The 12,431-nt window shown below is 64.1% G+C and overlaps 6 protein-coding genes across 6 annotated transcripts in view; 2 read left to right on the top strand and 4 right to left on the bottom strand.

The window, feature by feature from the left end:
* Nucleotides 1–196: 196 nt before the first annotated feature.
* AMSG_10734 (uncharacterized protein) lies at nucleotides 197–3,002 on the bottom strand. The gene is made up of 2 exons (XM_013897858.1): nucleotides 2,811–3,002; nucleotides 197–2,665 (listed from the first exon to the last, which is right to left on the bottom strand). Exons 1-2 carry the CDS (start codon nucleotides 2,992–2,994, stop codon nucleotides 219–221), a joined length of 2,631 nt encoding a protein of 876 aa, XP_013753312.1. The 5' UTR covers nucleotides 2,995–3,002; the 3' UTR covers nucleotides 197–218.
* A 57-nt stretch (nucleotides 3,003–3,059) lies between these two features.
* AMSG_10733 (phosphatidylethanolamine methyltransferase) lies at nucleotides 3,060–5,263 on the bottom strand (the record flags this gene model as incomplete). Its single annotated transcript, XM_013897857.1, has 2 exons — nucleotides 3,060–5,211; nucleotides 5,256–5,263. 2 exons carry the CDS (start codon nucleotides 5,261–5,263, stop codon nucleotides 3,060–3,062), a joined length of 2,160 nt encoding a protein of 719 aa, XP_013753311.1.
* A 510-nt stretch (nucleotides 5,264–5,773) lies between these two features.
* AMSG_10732 (magnesium and cobalt transporter CorA) lies at nucleotides 5,774–7,735 on the bottom strand (the record flags this gene model as incomplete). Its single annotated transcript, XM_013897856.1, has 1 exon — nucleotides 5,774–7,735. The coding sequence occupies one exon, from the start codon at nucleotides 7,733–7,735 to the stop codon at nucleotides 5,774–5,776; it is 1,962 nt and encodes a 653-aa protein (XP_013753310.1).
* Nucleotides 7,736–8,290: 555 nt separating this feature from the next.
* Nucleotides 8,291–11,411, top strand: AMSG_10731 (uncharacterized protein; the record flags this gene model as incomplete). Its single annotated transcript, XM_013897855.1, has 2 exons — nucleotides 8,291–8,883; nucleotides 9,288–11,411. 2 exons carry the CDS (start codon nucleotides 8,291–8,293, stop codon nucleotides 11,128–11,130), a joined length of 2,436 nt encoding a protein of 811 aa, XP_013753309.1. The 3' UTR covers nucleotides 11,131–11,411.
* Nucleotides 11,195–12,042, bottom strand: AMSG_10730 (cystatin-B thiol proteinase inhibitor; the record flags this gene model as incomplete). The annotated part of the gene is made up of 2 exons (XM_013897854.1): nucleotides 11,195–11,457; nucleotides 12,027–12,042. 2 exons carry the CDS (start codon nucleotides 12,040–12,042, stop codon nucleotides 11,195–11,197), a joined length of 279 nt encoding a protein of 92 aa, XP_013753308.1.
* A 276-nt stretch (nucleotides 12,043–12,318) lies between these two features.
* The window catches only part of AMSG_10729 (uncharacterized protein), a gene marked incomplete at its 5' end in the record, with an annotated part of 1,790 nt that continues 1,677 nt past the window's right edge, over nucleotides 12,319–12,431 (top strand). The window contains one exon of the mRNA XM_013897853.1: nucleotides 12,319–12,419. Within this exon, the coding sequence (XP_013753307.1) occupies nucleotides 12,319–12,419 (101 nt within the window). The remainder of the gene's footprint in view (nucleotides 12,420–12,431) is intronic.

Raw genomic sequence — 12,431 nt, 5'->3', positions numbered from 1 at the left:
CGCATCCATGACTCGACCGCCTCTTCGTTTGCCACCTACGTTCGTGCAGGGCCCATCATCGAGCGCTGCTCAGACCTGGTCTTTGCGCCCTACCCGCACGCCTCGGCCTCGGACGCTGGCTACCACGCCACACCTGACGAGTGGCGCAATGTCCACGACTTTGACTGGCTCAAGTCCACGCCATCGCCCAACTGGCGCCTCGCGTGAACCGCTTTACCTCACACCACCTCCATCGACCGCAGCACCATCGCCACCACTCCGGCGGCGGCGACCAGTCCCACCATCACTCCCGCCCAGCTGAACCACGACGTGCCGCCCACCGAGGCCGCGGCCGTGCTCTCAGCACTCGCCACCCTCGGCCCGCCAGCAAAGCAGGTGGCCGCCACGTCGCGCCCCGAGCTCAGCGCCTCCTGCACGCACCCGACCTGGACGTCGAGGAGCATGTTGCGCTTCTGCGAGGCCGCCACCTCGGCCGATAGCTCCCGCAACGCCCGCTGCGTCGCTACCAGCGTCACTTGCATGGCCGCCAGTTGGTCTTGCCACTCGGAAAACTGTGTCTCGAGCGCCCGGTGCTCGTCTACATACCACGTCGACCGCTCCGGCACTTGGTGCCGGCCCGCGTCGTCATCAAACAAGCTTGCCACCTGCCACTGCTCCACAGACGCCTGCAGGCTCGCCAGCCGACCAGACACTGTCCACAACATGAGCCCGAGGCCGAGGACGACACAGACCAGCGCACCGAGAACGGCAACGCCCGCAGGTGACGAGAAGAGCGAAGCCGCGCCGTCGCTTGTCAAAGGCCTCAGGGTCTTGCCTCCCTCACCTGCCGGCGAGCTCCGCCGCGATGCGCCACCAGACTTGCGGTTGCGTGCCCGCCGGACAACCGAGACCGCCCGCCGCGCGCTCCGCGGACGCATCGACTTGACCCGCTTCTTGCCTCCACTCCCGCTTCCATTCGCTGCGCTTGCCGCCCCACTCGCTGGCTTGAGCCGTGCCGCGTTCCGCTCCGCCACCTTGCGCTTGAGAAACTCGAGCCATGTCAGCATGTACTCCTTGGTCCGCGCCGTCGCCGCCTTTTCGATCGTCGACTTGAGCCACGTCGACTTTTTCCACTCGATCTCCGATGAGACATTGACCCGTGTCGTCGTCGCCGACAGCGCCGTGAAGCAGTACCGGTTGTGGATGACAAAGTGGTCGGCGTACGGCACGTTGGCCGAAATCGTCACCCCATCCATCACCGCGCGTGCTGCGTTGCATCGCACCTGGACCTGAGTCTCGGTCACAGACGCCGTCTTAGTCCCCAGCGGTGACTTGACCGTCTGCTTGAAGCTTTGCACACGGCTCGGCCGCCCGCCCTCCGCTGCGCTCGGCGCCCATGGACCCTCAAACGCCAGGTCCGTGTTTCCAATCTCGTCAAAGAGCTCTTGCTGAAAGCTCGAGCTGTCGCCGAATATGAGCTCCCACAGCCCCTCCACCGTCACCGCCAGCTCCACATCCTTCACGTGGTCGTGCTCGTGGTGGTCGTCCGGAGCACACCCGCAGCCGAGGAGCGAGGCATTGGACAGCGGGAACTCGTCCCATCCAGGCTTGCGGGGCGTCACGGTGCTGGTAGCAGGTTCGGGTGCCCCTGCTGAGCCGCCGCTGCTGACGCCCGCGGCCGCTCCGCCGTCGCTGCCCGTGCCGGTCCGGTCGCTTGCGAGAGTGAGCGTGATGTCTGGCGTTGCTGGACGCGTCGCTGCCGAGCTCGCGCCCGACTCGCTGCCCATGGTCGAGTCGATGCCCGAGAGCTCCGACTCGGTCCGCCCCTCGCCAATGCCGCCGCCTACACCGCCAGCAACCTCACCGGCAGCTTGCCGCGCCGCGTTCTCCAGCGCGATGCGTGGCATCGACACTGCCATGCGCGGCCCGGCGCCTGCCGGGAGGCTGGACGCGCGTCGCGGCCCGGCGTCCGCCGCCGCAACAGGCCCCGACGGTGCCCCTGCCTCGGCCCGGGGGTGGAGCTCGTTGCCCGTGTCGGAGCCGCTCCCGCTCGCGGCACGTGACGACCCGTCGCCGCCCGACGCCGAGCCACCATCGTCGGCCACCTCGACGTATTCGTACTCGTACTCGCTCGATCCGTCGTCAGCCGTCAGCGCCGAGCCGCCCGAGACACCACCGTCGTCAGACGAGCCGTCGATCGACGGCGCAGCCGAGCCGCCAGGCGTCGGCGCCTTGAACTCCTGCAGCCCAAACTGGATGTTCGGGATCGAAGAGCTGAGCGCAAACGGCGCGGCCGACGATCGGCGAGCACGCTCGCCGTTGGCCTCGGCCTGGCTCTCACGAAGAATGTAGTCGTCAATCTGCGACTTTGACATGGAGAGCATGGTCTCCACCGGAATGGGCTCGTCCGACGTGGCGTTCTTCCACAGAAAGGTGAGGGTACGAAAGGCGGAGTCGCGGACGATAAACGAAGCGAAAAAGTACTTGTCCTTTCTCCTTGTGCGAATGGCGATGGCATTGGGGAAGACCAGAGCAGCATTGCGCTTCTCGATGGCCACAATCTCTGCAAACGGAATAATGACGAGCGTGACCCAACCAAAGACCGTGGCACAGAACGAGACATAGTTCTGCGACACGTACATCCGCCCATGCACAAGCACATCCCGCTGAAACGCACACGTGTAGTCTATGTCACCAAACCCACACCCACCCACGCCCATGCCCACACCCACCCACGTAGTCGTAGGTACATCCATCACCGCCTTTGCCATGAGTCACAGTCACCCATGCCCCCTTCCCCTCCCCCTCCCTCCGCCCGCGACACGACCTACCCTGAATGAGCTGCTCCGAGGTGGGGAGGTTAAACTGCTCACGGAACTCGGCCTCGCGACCTCTGGCCTTGGCCTTGCTCTTGGCCTTGGCCTTGGCCTTGTCCTTGGCCTTGGCCTTGGCCTTGGCCTTGGCCTTGCTCGGCTCGCGGCTGCTGCGTCCACTCGTCCCCGCAGAGCCGGACATGATGGCAAGTCGAGTGGTCGTGGCTCTGGCTCTGGCTCGGGAGTTACTGTCATGTGATCAACGGTTTACGATGCGCCGCCAACAGGAGGCTCGTCATCATCCGAGTCTGGAAGCGGCTCGGGAATGATGTGCGAGGTCATCTTCTTGGCGTTGTCGGTGGTCTTGTCAAAGAGATCCTTAGCCAGCGAGGTAACGACACGGGCCGAGGCCGAGAACTCGCCGAGCGAGGTCTTGGCCGAGGCAGTCATGTCGCGGGCCGACTCGGAGAGCTGGCGGGCCGACTCGGAGATCTTGCGGGCAAACGGATGGGCGATGAGCTTGCGAATGGGCTCGCGCTGGAGAGTGGCCTTGAGGTGCTTCTCGATGCCGCCGACCGAGCGCTCGGCCTCACCGTACACCTTGTGCATGTGCGGCTTTTCGACGAGGATGACAAACATCCAGTGGCTGATCTGCGAGAACATGGCGAGGAAGACGACGGCTGGCTCGTTGGCCAGCACCGCGAGCCCGTAGTACCCAAGGTAGCCGGTCACCGAATCCGGGTTGTTGAGGAACCGATAAATGCCGGTGTACTCGGGCTCGCGCGACGGGAGCGGGAGGAAAAAGTCGGCGTAGAACCAGCCGTACTCGCCGAGCACGTCGAGCGACGACCGCGCTGACCAGAGGTTGATTGCGAGGAGGATGGCTGCCGTCGGGATGCGGAACAGGAGCGGGCCAAAAGTAAACGTCGGTGCCGACCACTTGACGCAGAGTGCGGCCACAAGGAACGAGGCGTGCGCGAGAACAAGCGTCAGGTTGTAGATGTGCTTCCAGTTGTTGAAAGCCTGCACACGGTCAAGCCCGCGCGCCGCAGACTGCCGGATCCACCAGTCGCTCGCCGACTGGGCAGAAAGGATGCCGCCGGTAAGCGTCACGTGCACCAGCCGCCAAAACAGCGCGAGGCAGAGGTAGAACGCCGACGAGAAGCCAAAGAGCGAGAGCGAGAGCGTGTACCCCACAAGCAGGACCGTCGCCACATCGAGCGCCCGCATCGGGTTGAGGTTCGCCAGCACAATGAGGTCCTGCGCAAAGTACGCCTCGAGGCCCGCCGGGTTGCGCACCGGCGCCTCCGGCCCGGTCCCGTACGTCTTGTCGATGTGCGGCGTCTCGACGAGCGCCAGGAACACAAGCTGCGCAATGTGCCCGAGCAGCGAGACGTACAGCACCGTGTACGAGTGCGACATGAGCGCAAGCCCATAGTAGAACCCGTACCCAACCGTGTACATCGGATGCGGGAACATCTCAAAGACGCCGTCAAAGACAAGCTCGAACGAGTCGTCGCCACCGGCCTCGCTCCCGGTCTCCGAGCCCGAGCTCGAGCCCGAGCCCTTGGGCTTGGGTGGAAAGTAGAGGAGGAACCAAAAGTCACCCCAGAACCACGCAAAGTCCTTGACCACACGCAACGCGTCCTTCTTGGCCCAGAACGAGAACACGATGAGCGCGAGGCCGAGGACGTAACGAATCACTGCCCAAAAGCCGACCGACACCGGCGCCTCAAAGTACCGGAAGCAGAACACAAGGTGTGCCGCCGCGTCAAGGTTGAGAACAATGTCTGCCAGCTCGCGGTAGACGAGCCATGACTGGCACTCGATGGGGACAGAGTCAAAGTCAAACGGCTGCCCGGCCTCCTTGTACCGTGCCGAGCCGGACATGGTGCCAACCACCCAGTAGCGGGCGTACTTGTAGAACATGGCCTCAACCTTGGTCGCGCTCCCGGCCTCGACCTTGGCCCGCAGATCGCGCCACCCGCGGGTAAGCGTCCGCCGCTGCGACTGGTTGCGGAGGAGAATGCCCAGGAATAGGTCGTACCCGAGCCGCCAGAACACGTACGCGCCGATGACCATCCAGCCCGGCGCCACAATGGCGTTGATGATGACGCCGACCACCAGCGCGAGCCGAAGGTACTCGGACGCCGACCACGAGCCAAAGTCGAGCGCGCGCTCGAGCGAGTCGCGCGTGTCCGGCACCACAAACACTTCCTTCTTGCGGGTGATCCCGAGCTGCACGCCCTCAGGCCACTCGGTCTCATCCACTCCAGTGTTGGCCACTACCTCGCGCGCACCCTCTGCCGTCGTGCTCGCGCCAGCCTCCTCGCCCGACTTGCGCTGCCGCAGCATGCTCGAGCCGGTCACCACCTCGACAGCTCCACCACCACCAGCCACAGCAGGGGCAGCCTCGGCACTCACACCACCAGCACCAACACCAACACCAGCACCAACACCAACACCAGCATCAGCACTGCCACTCAGGCCTGCATCCGCCACAGCAACAACATCAGGAGAAGAAGACATGCTCGATTCTCGACTCCACTTCAAATCCTTGGTCAGCTCGCTGCCACTCAAAGTGTCCGACGCGAGCGACGGCGAGTGGGAGGGAGGGAGGAGGGGGGGGGAAGGGGGGGAAGGGGGGAAGGGGGGGGGGGGGAGAGGTTATTCAGATGAGGCCGTTCGTGGCGTACAACGACCTTGTACCACAATCAAGCACACAAAGGGATGTGTTGGGAGAGCTTCGGTCTCTTCCACTGAGCGAGTGGTGTGGTGGGGTGGGTAAGAGGGGGGGGAGGCGACGGAGGGAAAGTTGACTGGCGGGGGATGTGTTGTTCTCGCGGTGGGAGGATGGGGGGTGGGGGGTGGAAGGAGACAAAAAATTGTCGAGGCGAAACACTTGGAGGACCAACACTCGTGCGAGCCACGGCGACAGCGAGCCGAGTCACCCTCGAGAGATGTGGTGTGGTGGAGGTGTGCTACAGCCAGCCCTTCTTGTGGAACCATATCAGCTGGAGAACGGATGAGACGACGGCGACGATCCAGAAAAACAGATACGAGTAGCGCCAGGTGAGCTCAGGGAGGACCTCAAAGTTCATGCCGTAGGTGCCAGTGAGGAACGAGAGCGGCATGAGGATGTTGGAGAAGACGGTGAGGCGCTTCATGGTGTTGTTCATGACCTCGTTCTGGAAATCATTGTACATGGAGACGACGGCGGCGGCGGCGTCGACGTAGGTTGAGCACATCTGGATGTTGAGCCCGAGGTGATCCATGACATCGGTCATGTACGCGCGGGTCGAGAGCGACATGTTGGTGTCTTGATGGAGCGAGATGACGAGCTCGTTGGTCTGCCATAGCAGCGTGCGCAGCCGCTTGAGCTCTTTCTGCAGCAGCCTGGCGGTGTCGAGCAGCGTGCGGTCGGGCGCCTTCATCATGGCCTCCTCGAGGAGCTCAACGCGCAGGCCCCAAAAGGAGGTGATGGGGAAGACCTGGTCGACGACCGAGTCGAGAATGGCGTACATGAGAAACGTGGCATCGCCAGAGCGAAGCTTCGAGTTGGGGTAGTTGACACGATCGAGCACGGGCTTCCAAATGCACTCGTACGTCGACTGCGGGTGCTTGGCCTCTTGCACGGTGATGACCATGTCGCGGAGGACAAAGAGGGAGAGCTGCTCGGCGCGAAACTCGTGGCCGCCGGCAACGCTTGCCGGGCTGGCCACGTCGTCGCTTTCGGACGCATCAGCCGCAGCGTGCGCCGCAGATGCCGCGTTGGCATGCAGCGGCGTGGCGCCGGGCAGCGACGTCGGCGAGACCGAGGCCACCGCCCGCCCGCCGTCGTTGTCGACATACATGTGCATGGCGTAGAGGAGGAGGAAGAACTGGCCCGGAAACCGCGTGAGCTTAGGTTGGTGCGGCAGCGTCGCCGCGTCTTCCACAGACAGCGGATGGAGCTTGTACGCTGCGCCGAGCTGCGAGAGGATGGTCACGTCGACGCCCTCAACGTTGACCCAGCGGACGTGCGCCCACTCGGGCTTGGGCCGCGCGAGCAGCTCGTCGACCGAGTCGACCTCAAACATGCGCTTTTTCTCGTGCGAGTAGTCGATGACCGTGATCCGCGAGTTGCCGTCGACAAACGGATGCGGCGCCGCCGCCTGGCCGCCGTGTGCCTCAAACGGGAACAGACGCCGGTGCCGGAACCGCCGCTTGCCCGCCGAGCCGATGTCGGCGCCTCCGCCCAGCTCACCGCCTGACGCTCCGGGCCCGAGCGAGGATGTTGCCTCGGATGTCTCGCACGACTTGAGCGACGACCGCTCGGCCGAAAACATCTTGAGCAGCGAGACGTCGACTGCGCCATCGACTGTGGCGGCCTTGATCGAAAGTAGATTGTCGAGAGACATGTTATGCTGACTCAGCCCGCGCGCTACAAGCTCGTTCTCGTGCGCGCAAACGCCCGAGTCGGACGAGACCGAGTCGGAGGCGATGGTTGGGAGTGCAGCGATCCGCGTAGACGTCGCTGACCGCGACACCGCCGTGACCTTGCGCTTGCTGGATGGCGGTCGCGTGGCTGGAGCCGACGTGCCGGCACGGCCCCAGGCAAATGGCTCGTCGAGTGCAAGCCGATAGAGCCGGATCTTGTACACCGGCTCGTCCGACGAGTCGATTGCAAGCAGGGTGGTGATGAGCTCGGTCGGGAGCGAGGTCGGCGGATTGGCCTCCACCAGCACGTACTCGGAGTATGCCGGCTCGTAGACAGCGACGTCGACCGGAAAGGCAATATCCATCATGACCTTGACGTACTTGACAAACGACCGCTTGGATCGCAGCGCAGGATCGTCGAGCTGGAGTGAGATCTTGCGGACGCGGTCGTTGGCGTCCCACGCTGCTGAGACAAGCAGCGTCGCATCCGGCACCGTTGCGCCTTCTTCAGCCACAGAGCTCATCCCCGCCTCCACTGGCGGTGAAGCAGCCAGAGCCTGTGCCTCGTGTGTCATCGATAGCACATGCTCGGTGTAGACCTCACGATCGACGTGTTCAGGCGCAAACGCATTGTTCACGTTCTCATTGAAAAACAGTTCGTCAGGAGACATCACCGCATCTCCGCCGCCCCTCAGCCTCTCTTCATCCTCTTCCATCATATGAGAGATGGAGCGTACCGATGGCGTTGTCCGTCCACCTCGTCCGCCTGTACCGAGCCCTTGTCTGTCTCCCGCCTCGCCCGTCACCACCTCGACGCCGCCTAGCTCCACTGCCGCGTCAGCACTTGAGCATTCGCCCGAGTATGACAAAGATGAAGAAGCTTGCAGTGGGGGGGGGGGGGGGGCGAGAGAGAGAGTGGAGTGACGGGACCAGGGCAACAGAGTTCGAGCGAGCAGGGGGGGGGGGGGGGGGGGGGGGAGGGACGGAGCGGGACAGCAACAACAGCGACTCGGAGCCCCACACCCGCACCCGCACCCAACTCGACCCCACCCACACTCGCAGCAGTCCACGCGAGGAGGATGGATCCGCGAGCGGTGGCGCCGCTGGGCGGGTGGGGCGTCTCAGGCCGTCCGCGTCAGTTTGGCCGCATGAGAGACGCTCGCTGGGTCGGACGACGTCGTGGCGGCGATGGGTCCATGCCTGGTCGATGGCGCCGGGCAGATGATGCGACTGTGGTCGCCGATGCTGATGGCGATGACGATGCTGCTCTGGCGGTCTCGCAAACAAACGTTGTGCTCGCTGATGAGTGCGCGTTTGACAATGCCAGGGAGGGCGTCGCCGCCGCGGTCGGCGACTCGGAGCCGCTCGAGGCCGCCGTCGACGCGCTGCCATCATCGCGCAGGTTTGAAGTCTGGCGCGCGGCCCGGACGAGAAAGACGGCGCGCTCAAGCGCAAGTGTGGGAGATGACGAGGGAGACGGAGATGCGGACATCGATGTCGACGTTGATGCCTTCTTTGCGCTTGCCGAAGACAGTGAGGCTCTTCGGCGACACGAGCGCAAGAAGATCGTCGACATGCTCTCGGTTCTCTCGCCCGACGTCATGCGGCGGCATCGCGCCGCCCTCGACGCCCAACTCAATGGCGATCCCGAGTCGGTCCGTACCCGCAAGATGTACGGCAGCCACAGCCCGCGACGATGACCAGCGCGCGCCGCCATCGAGCCCGCGATCTACAGCAGCATGAACGCATATCATGAAGCGGTGATCATTGGATACTCTTGCACAAGTACTGCTTCCATTCCCTGTCCCTTCCCGCTGCCCCTTCCCGCTGCTCTCACCCGCTGCTTCCTGGTATTGCTCCTCCAAACCCAAAGCTTCTGTCGCACACGCACACGCCGCCTGTCACCCCCTCACCCCCCCCTCCCACATCCCCACCCACCACGCCACCTGTCCCGCACCACCCACACAGCTGGCCTATGGCAACGTTCACACCACCAAGGTCATTCAGTGCAACACGGAGCCGGGGACTGCTCACGGCAGTGGCGGCGGCAGCAGGCTGTAAACCTGGTCTCACCAGCATCACCTCGGGCCATGCCATAGTGGCGAGTCTGGCTGATGTGGCCAACAGCTCTGAGGGCTTGTCGGACTCGGCTCGGGCTGCAGCGGTAGCTTCGGCTGCAGCGAGGCTCATTCCAACTCGTCATGAGTCCGACATTCGCGCCGTTGTCCTCCTCCCGCCCTCGCCCGACTCGGATCATGTCGCCGTTCTGGCTCTGGACGCTCTGCCGCGCGGATCAGATGCAGCCTTTCGCGAGGGCATAGCGGCGCTACTTGCTGGTAGTAGCAACGCCGGAGGAGGTGATGAATTGGTGGTGGCACGGAGGACGGTGCCGTTTGGCCTGGTCGGCTACTACGTCGAGGACTGGCCGGGCGACTGGCCACCGATCAACCCGGACGGAGCGGCGCTCGCTGGTCTGGACGAGCTCCACGGTCCGCTAGTGCTCATTCTGGAGGAACCGCTTGTTGACGGCGAGACGTTCTGGTGCCCAACGAGCATGTACCACGGGCTTGGGGGTGAGAGCATGCCCGGGTCGGTGGATGTCGTCCGCGATGAGGTGCTGCCGCGGGCGCTGGAGCTGTACGCTCAGCAGAAGAACGCGACCACTGGGCGATTGACATTGGTGAACGCGCTGGCTGAGGTCGGACTCGGTCCGCAGTGGCTGGCAAGTGCGCGCAGGACGCTGACTGGCGCCCGCGACCGCATGATGGCGCTGATTGACGGTGTGGCCGAGGCGAGTGCACATGTGCTCTCGACCCGTCTGCTGGCGCTTCCCGCGTCGGCGCCAGCGGCGGCTGCAGTCGCTGCCTGTCTCGACGTGCTCAACGAGCTCCTGCAGCCAGAAGAAAACGCGCTCTGGTGGCGGATTGGCGCCAAGGTAGTGCTGATGCTGCTGGCGGTCGATGGCAGCGAGTGGTTTGTCCCGCGCGATCTGGTGGCTAGCTACTCGCTGCGAAAGCAGGTCATCGACCTCTCGCTCATCCGCGCCCTACAGGCTGCGGCCGGCGTGACGCTCACCTCAAAAGGCAAGATGCTGCTTGTGGCACGGACCTCGGGGTTTCAACTTCTCCGTGAACACCTTGCCGCCGTGCCAGGCGTTGCGCTGGGCGCTGTGTCCGCCAACGCACCTGAAAGCCCGGCGCCCGCCTCGGACACGTGTCTCGCGCCACCAGGCCCATCGTCGCTTGCCTCGCCCGCCTCCGCGTCGCTTCTGATCTTTTCATCGGGCTCGGGCTCGGACTCGGGCTCGGGCTCAGGTTCGGGCCCTCGTCCTGGCCTAGACTCTGACTCGGACGACGATGCGTGGGAGGTTGTGCGCGCCGACGATGTGTCCAAGCTCAACATGATGTTCGAGCCTCTCAACAAGGCGCTTCAGGCAATGCTCTCGCACTGCACGCGGGCGGACGACGACGAAATGGCGGTGACGGCCGACAACCCGCATGTCGACGAGCTCGTGGCGGCGCTCGAGGCGGTGCTTCTGGACGGGGCGCGCGAGTCCCGTCTGCGGCTGACGGCGCCTTTCAAGCGGGTCCTCAAGTGCCTCGCAGCCGGCTCGGGCGCGGTGGCACAGTCGCTGGCCGGTCTCAAGGCGATGGGCGTGAGCTCGTCGGCGCTCCTGCGGGTTTGGATCCGGGTGGGCCTTGTGCAGAAGACGCTCGCCGACGATCTTCTCGCCGCGCTTGCACTAACCGATGCGCCGTGGGCGCTGCAGGGCGCGCGGGCCACCGCGCTGGACAAGACGTATGCAGCAAGCGCATTTGTGCGGACAGCCGAGACGCGGGTAGCGCTGTACACGTTCCTGGAGTCGTTGATGCGGATCACGTTTGCCATCGGCATTCGCGACGGGATGCCATCGTCGTAGGCCGTCACCTGGGCTGTGTCGTTTACGGCATTGCCATCGGGGAAAAGCGCACAAGGGCCGTTGATTAAAAGTACGCCAGCTCATCGTCGGCCGACTTGCCCTCCTGGACCGAATGGACCGAGTAGTCGCCGCCAAGGTCCTTGTAGACGCGGGCATGGATGTGCTCGTCGCCAGTGTTGATCTTGAGGAAGTAGTTGGTGCCGGCCACCAGCTGGGTGCCGTACGACACCACATCAAACGTGCCGTAAGTCTTGCCAGTCTTGCCCTCGATGTCGCCCTTGTTGGCAGTCGCAACTTCCTGCGCCACGGCATCAGCCGGCTTGATCGCTGTCCCCACCCCGTCCAGTCAAGCCCCGCCACCCGTGATCGATCACACGTGAGTTTTCGCCATTCTCAGGAAAAAGGTCGTAGCACCACGTCACCCGCCCGCTTCCTTCCCACTTGGCCACCCGCTGCGCCGCGGACTCCCGCCAGACCTACACCACCAGACCCACAGCAACCAAACTGCATGTAGCATATCCTGCTCAATGCTGTCCGCTGGTACCCCGGCTCCAGCCAAAGACAGCACAGCCAACCACAGAGCATGTGACAGAACATGTGACAGAAGAAAGACCGCCGCCCCCCCGCCCCCCCCCCCCCCCGCCCCCCCCCCCACCCTACACACCACACCACACGACCCTCCCTCCCTCCCCACCCACCCACAAGCTAACACTATGACGTACAACCAAGAGCACCTGCGGACATGTTTGTGTTGAACTGAAAGAGAGAGGGAGAGAGGAGTGTCGCTAGCTGGGTCGCGGTGGTCGTGTTCGACGTCTTCCGTCTGCTACCATCACCTGGCGACTTTGTTGTTGTCCAAGCCGTCCCACATGGCTTCGTCCAAGTATGCGATGGACCGTCGATGAACACCATACTGAACGATCACATCCACCCATCCCCATCCCCTTCCCCTTCCCCTCTTTCCTTCCAAGCCAGCACGGATGTACACTCATCACCACTCACAACAGTGTTCCTCCCCCCCCCCCAATCAGTCGATTCCGGCCAAACCTTCCTCTCTCCTTCCTCACCCCTCACTCCCCCCCTCCCTCCCTCCCTCCCACATTCCCACACCACTACCCATACCCATACCCCCACCTCACTCCCCCCTCCCCCCCCTCCCCCCCTCCCCCCCCCCCTCCCCAACTGGGGAATGCTACTCTCCGCCCTCCCGGGCTCCTTTGCCCTCGGCGCCTCGTTTGCATGCTCGGCAGCCTTTGCCCTCCGCTCAACCGAATCATTCCTTGTCAATGGTACGGACAAGT

The sequence above is a fragment of the Thecamonas trahens genome (genome assembly GCF_000142905.1).
Source record: "Thecamonas trahens ATCC 50062 unplaced genomic scaffold supercont1.63, whole genome shotgun sequence".
NCBI lineage: Eukaryota > Apusomonadida > Apusomonadidae > Thecamonas > Thecamonas trahens.
This window is presented reverse-complemented; position numbering and strand designations above follow the sequence as displayed.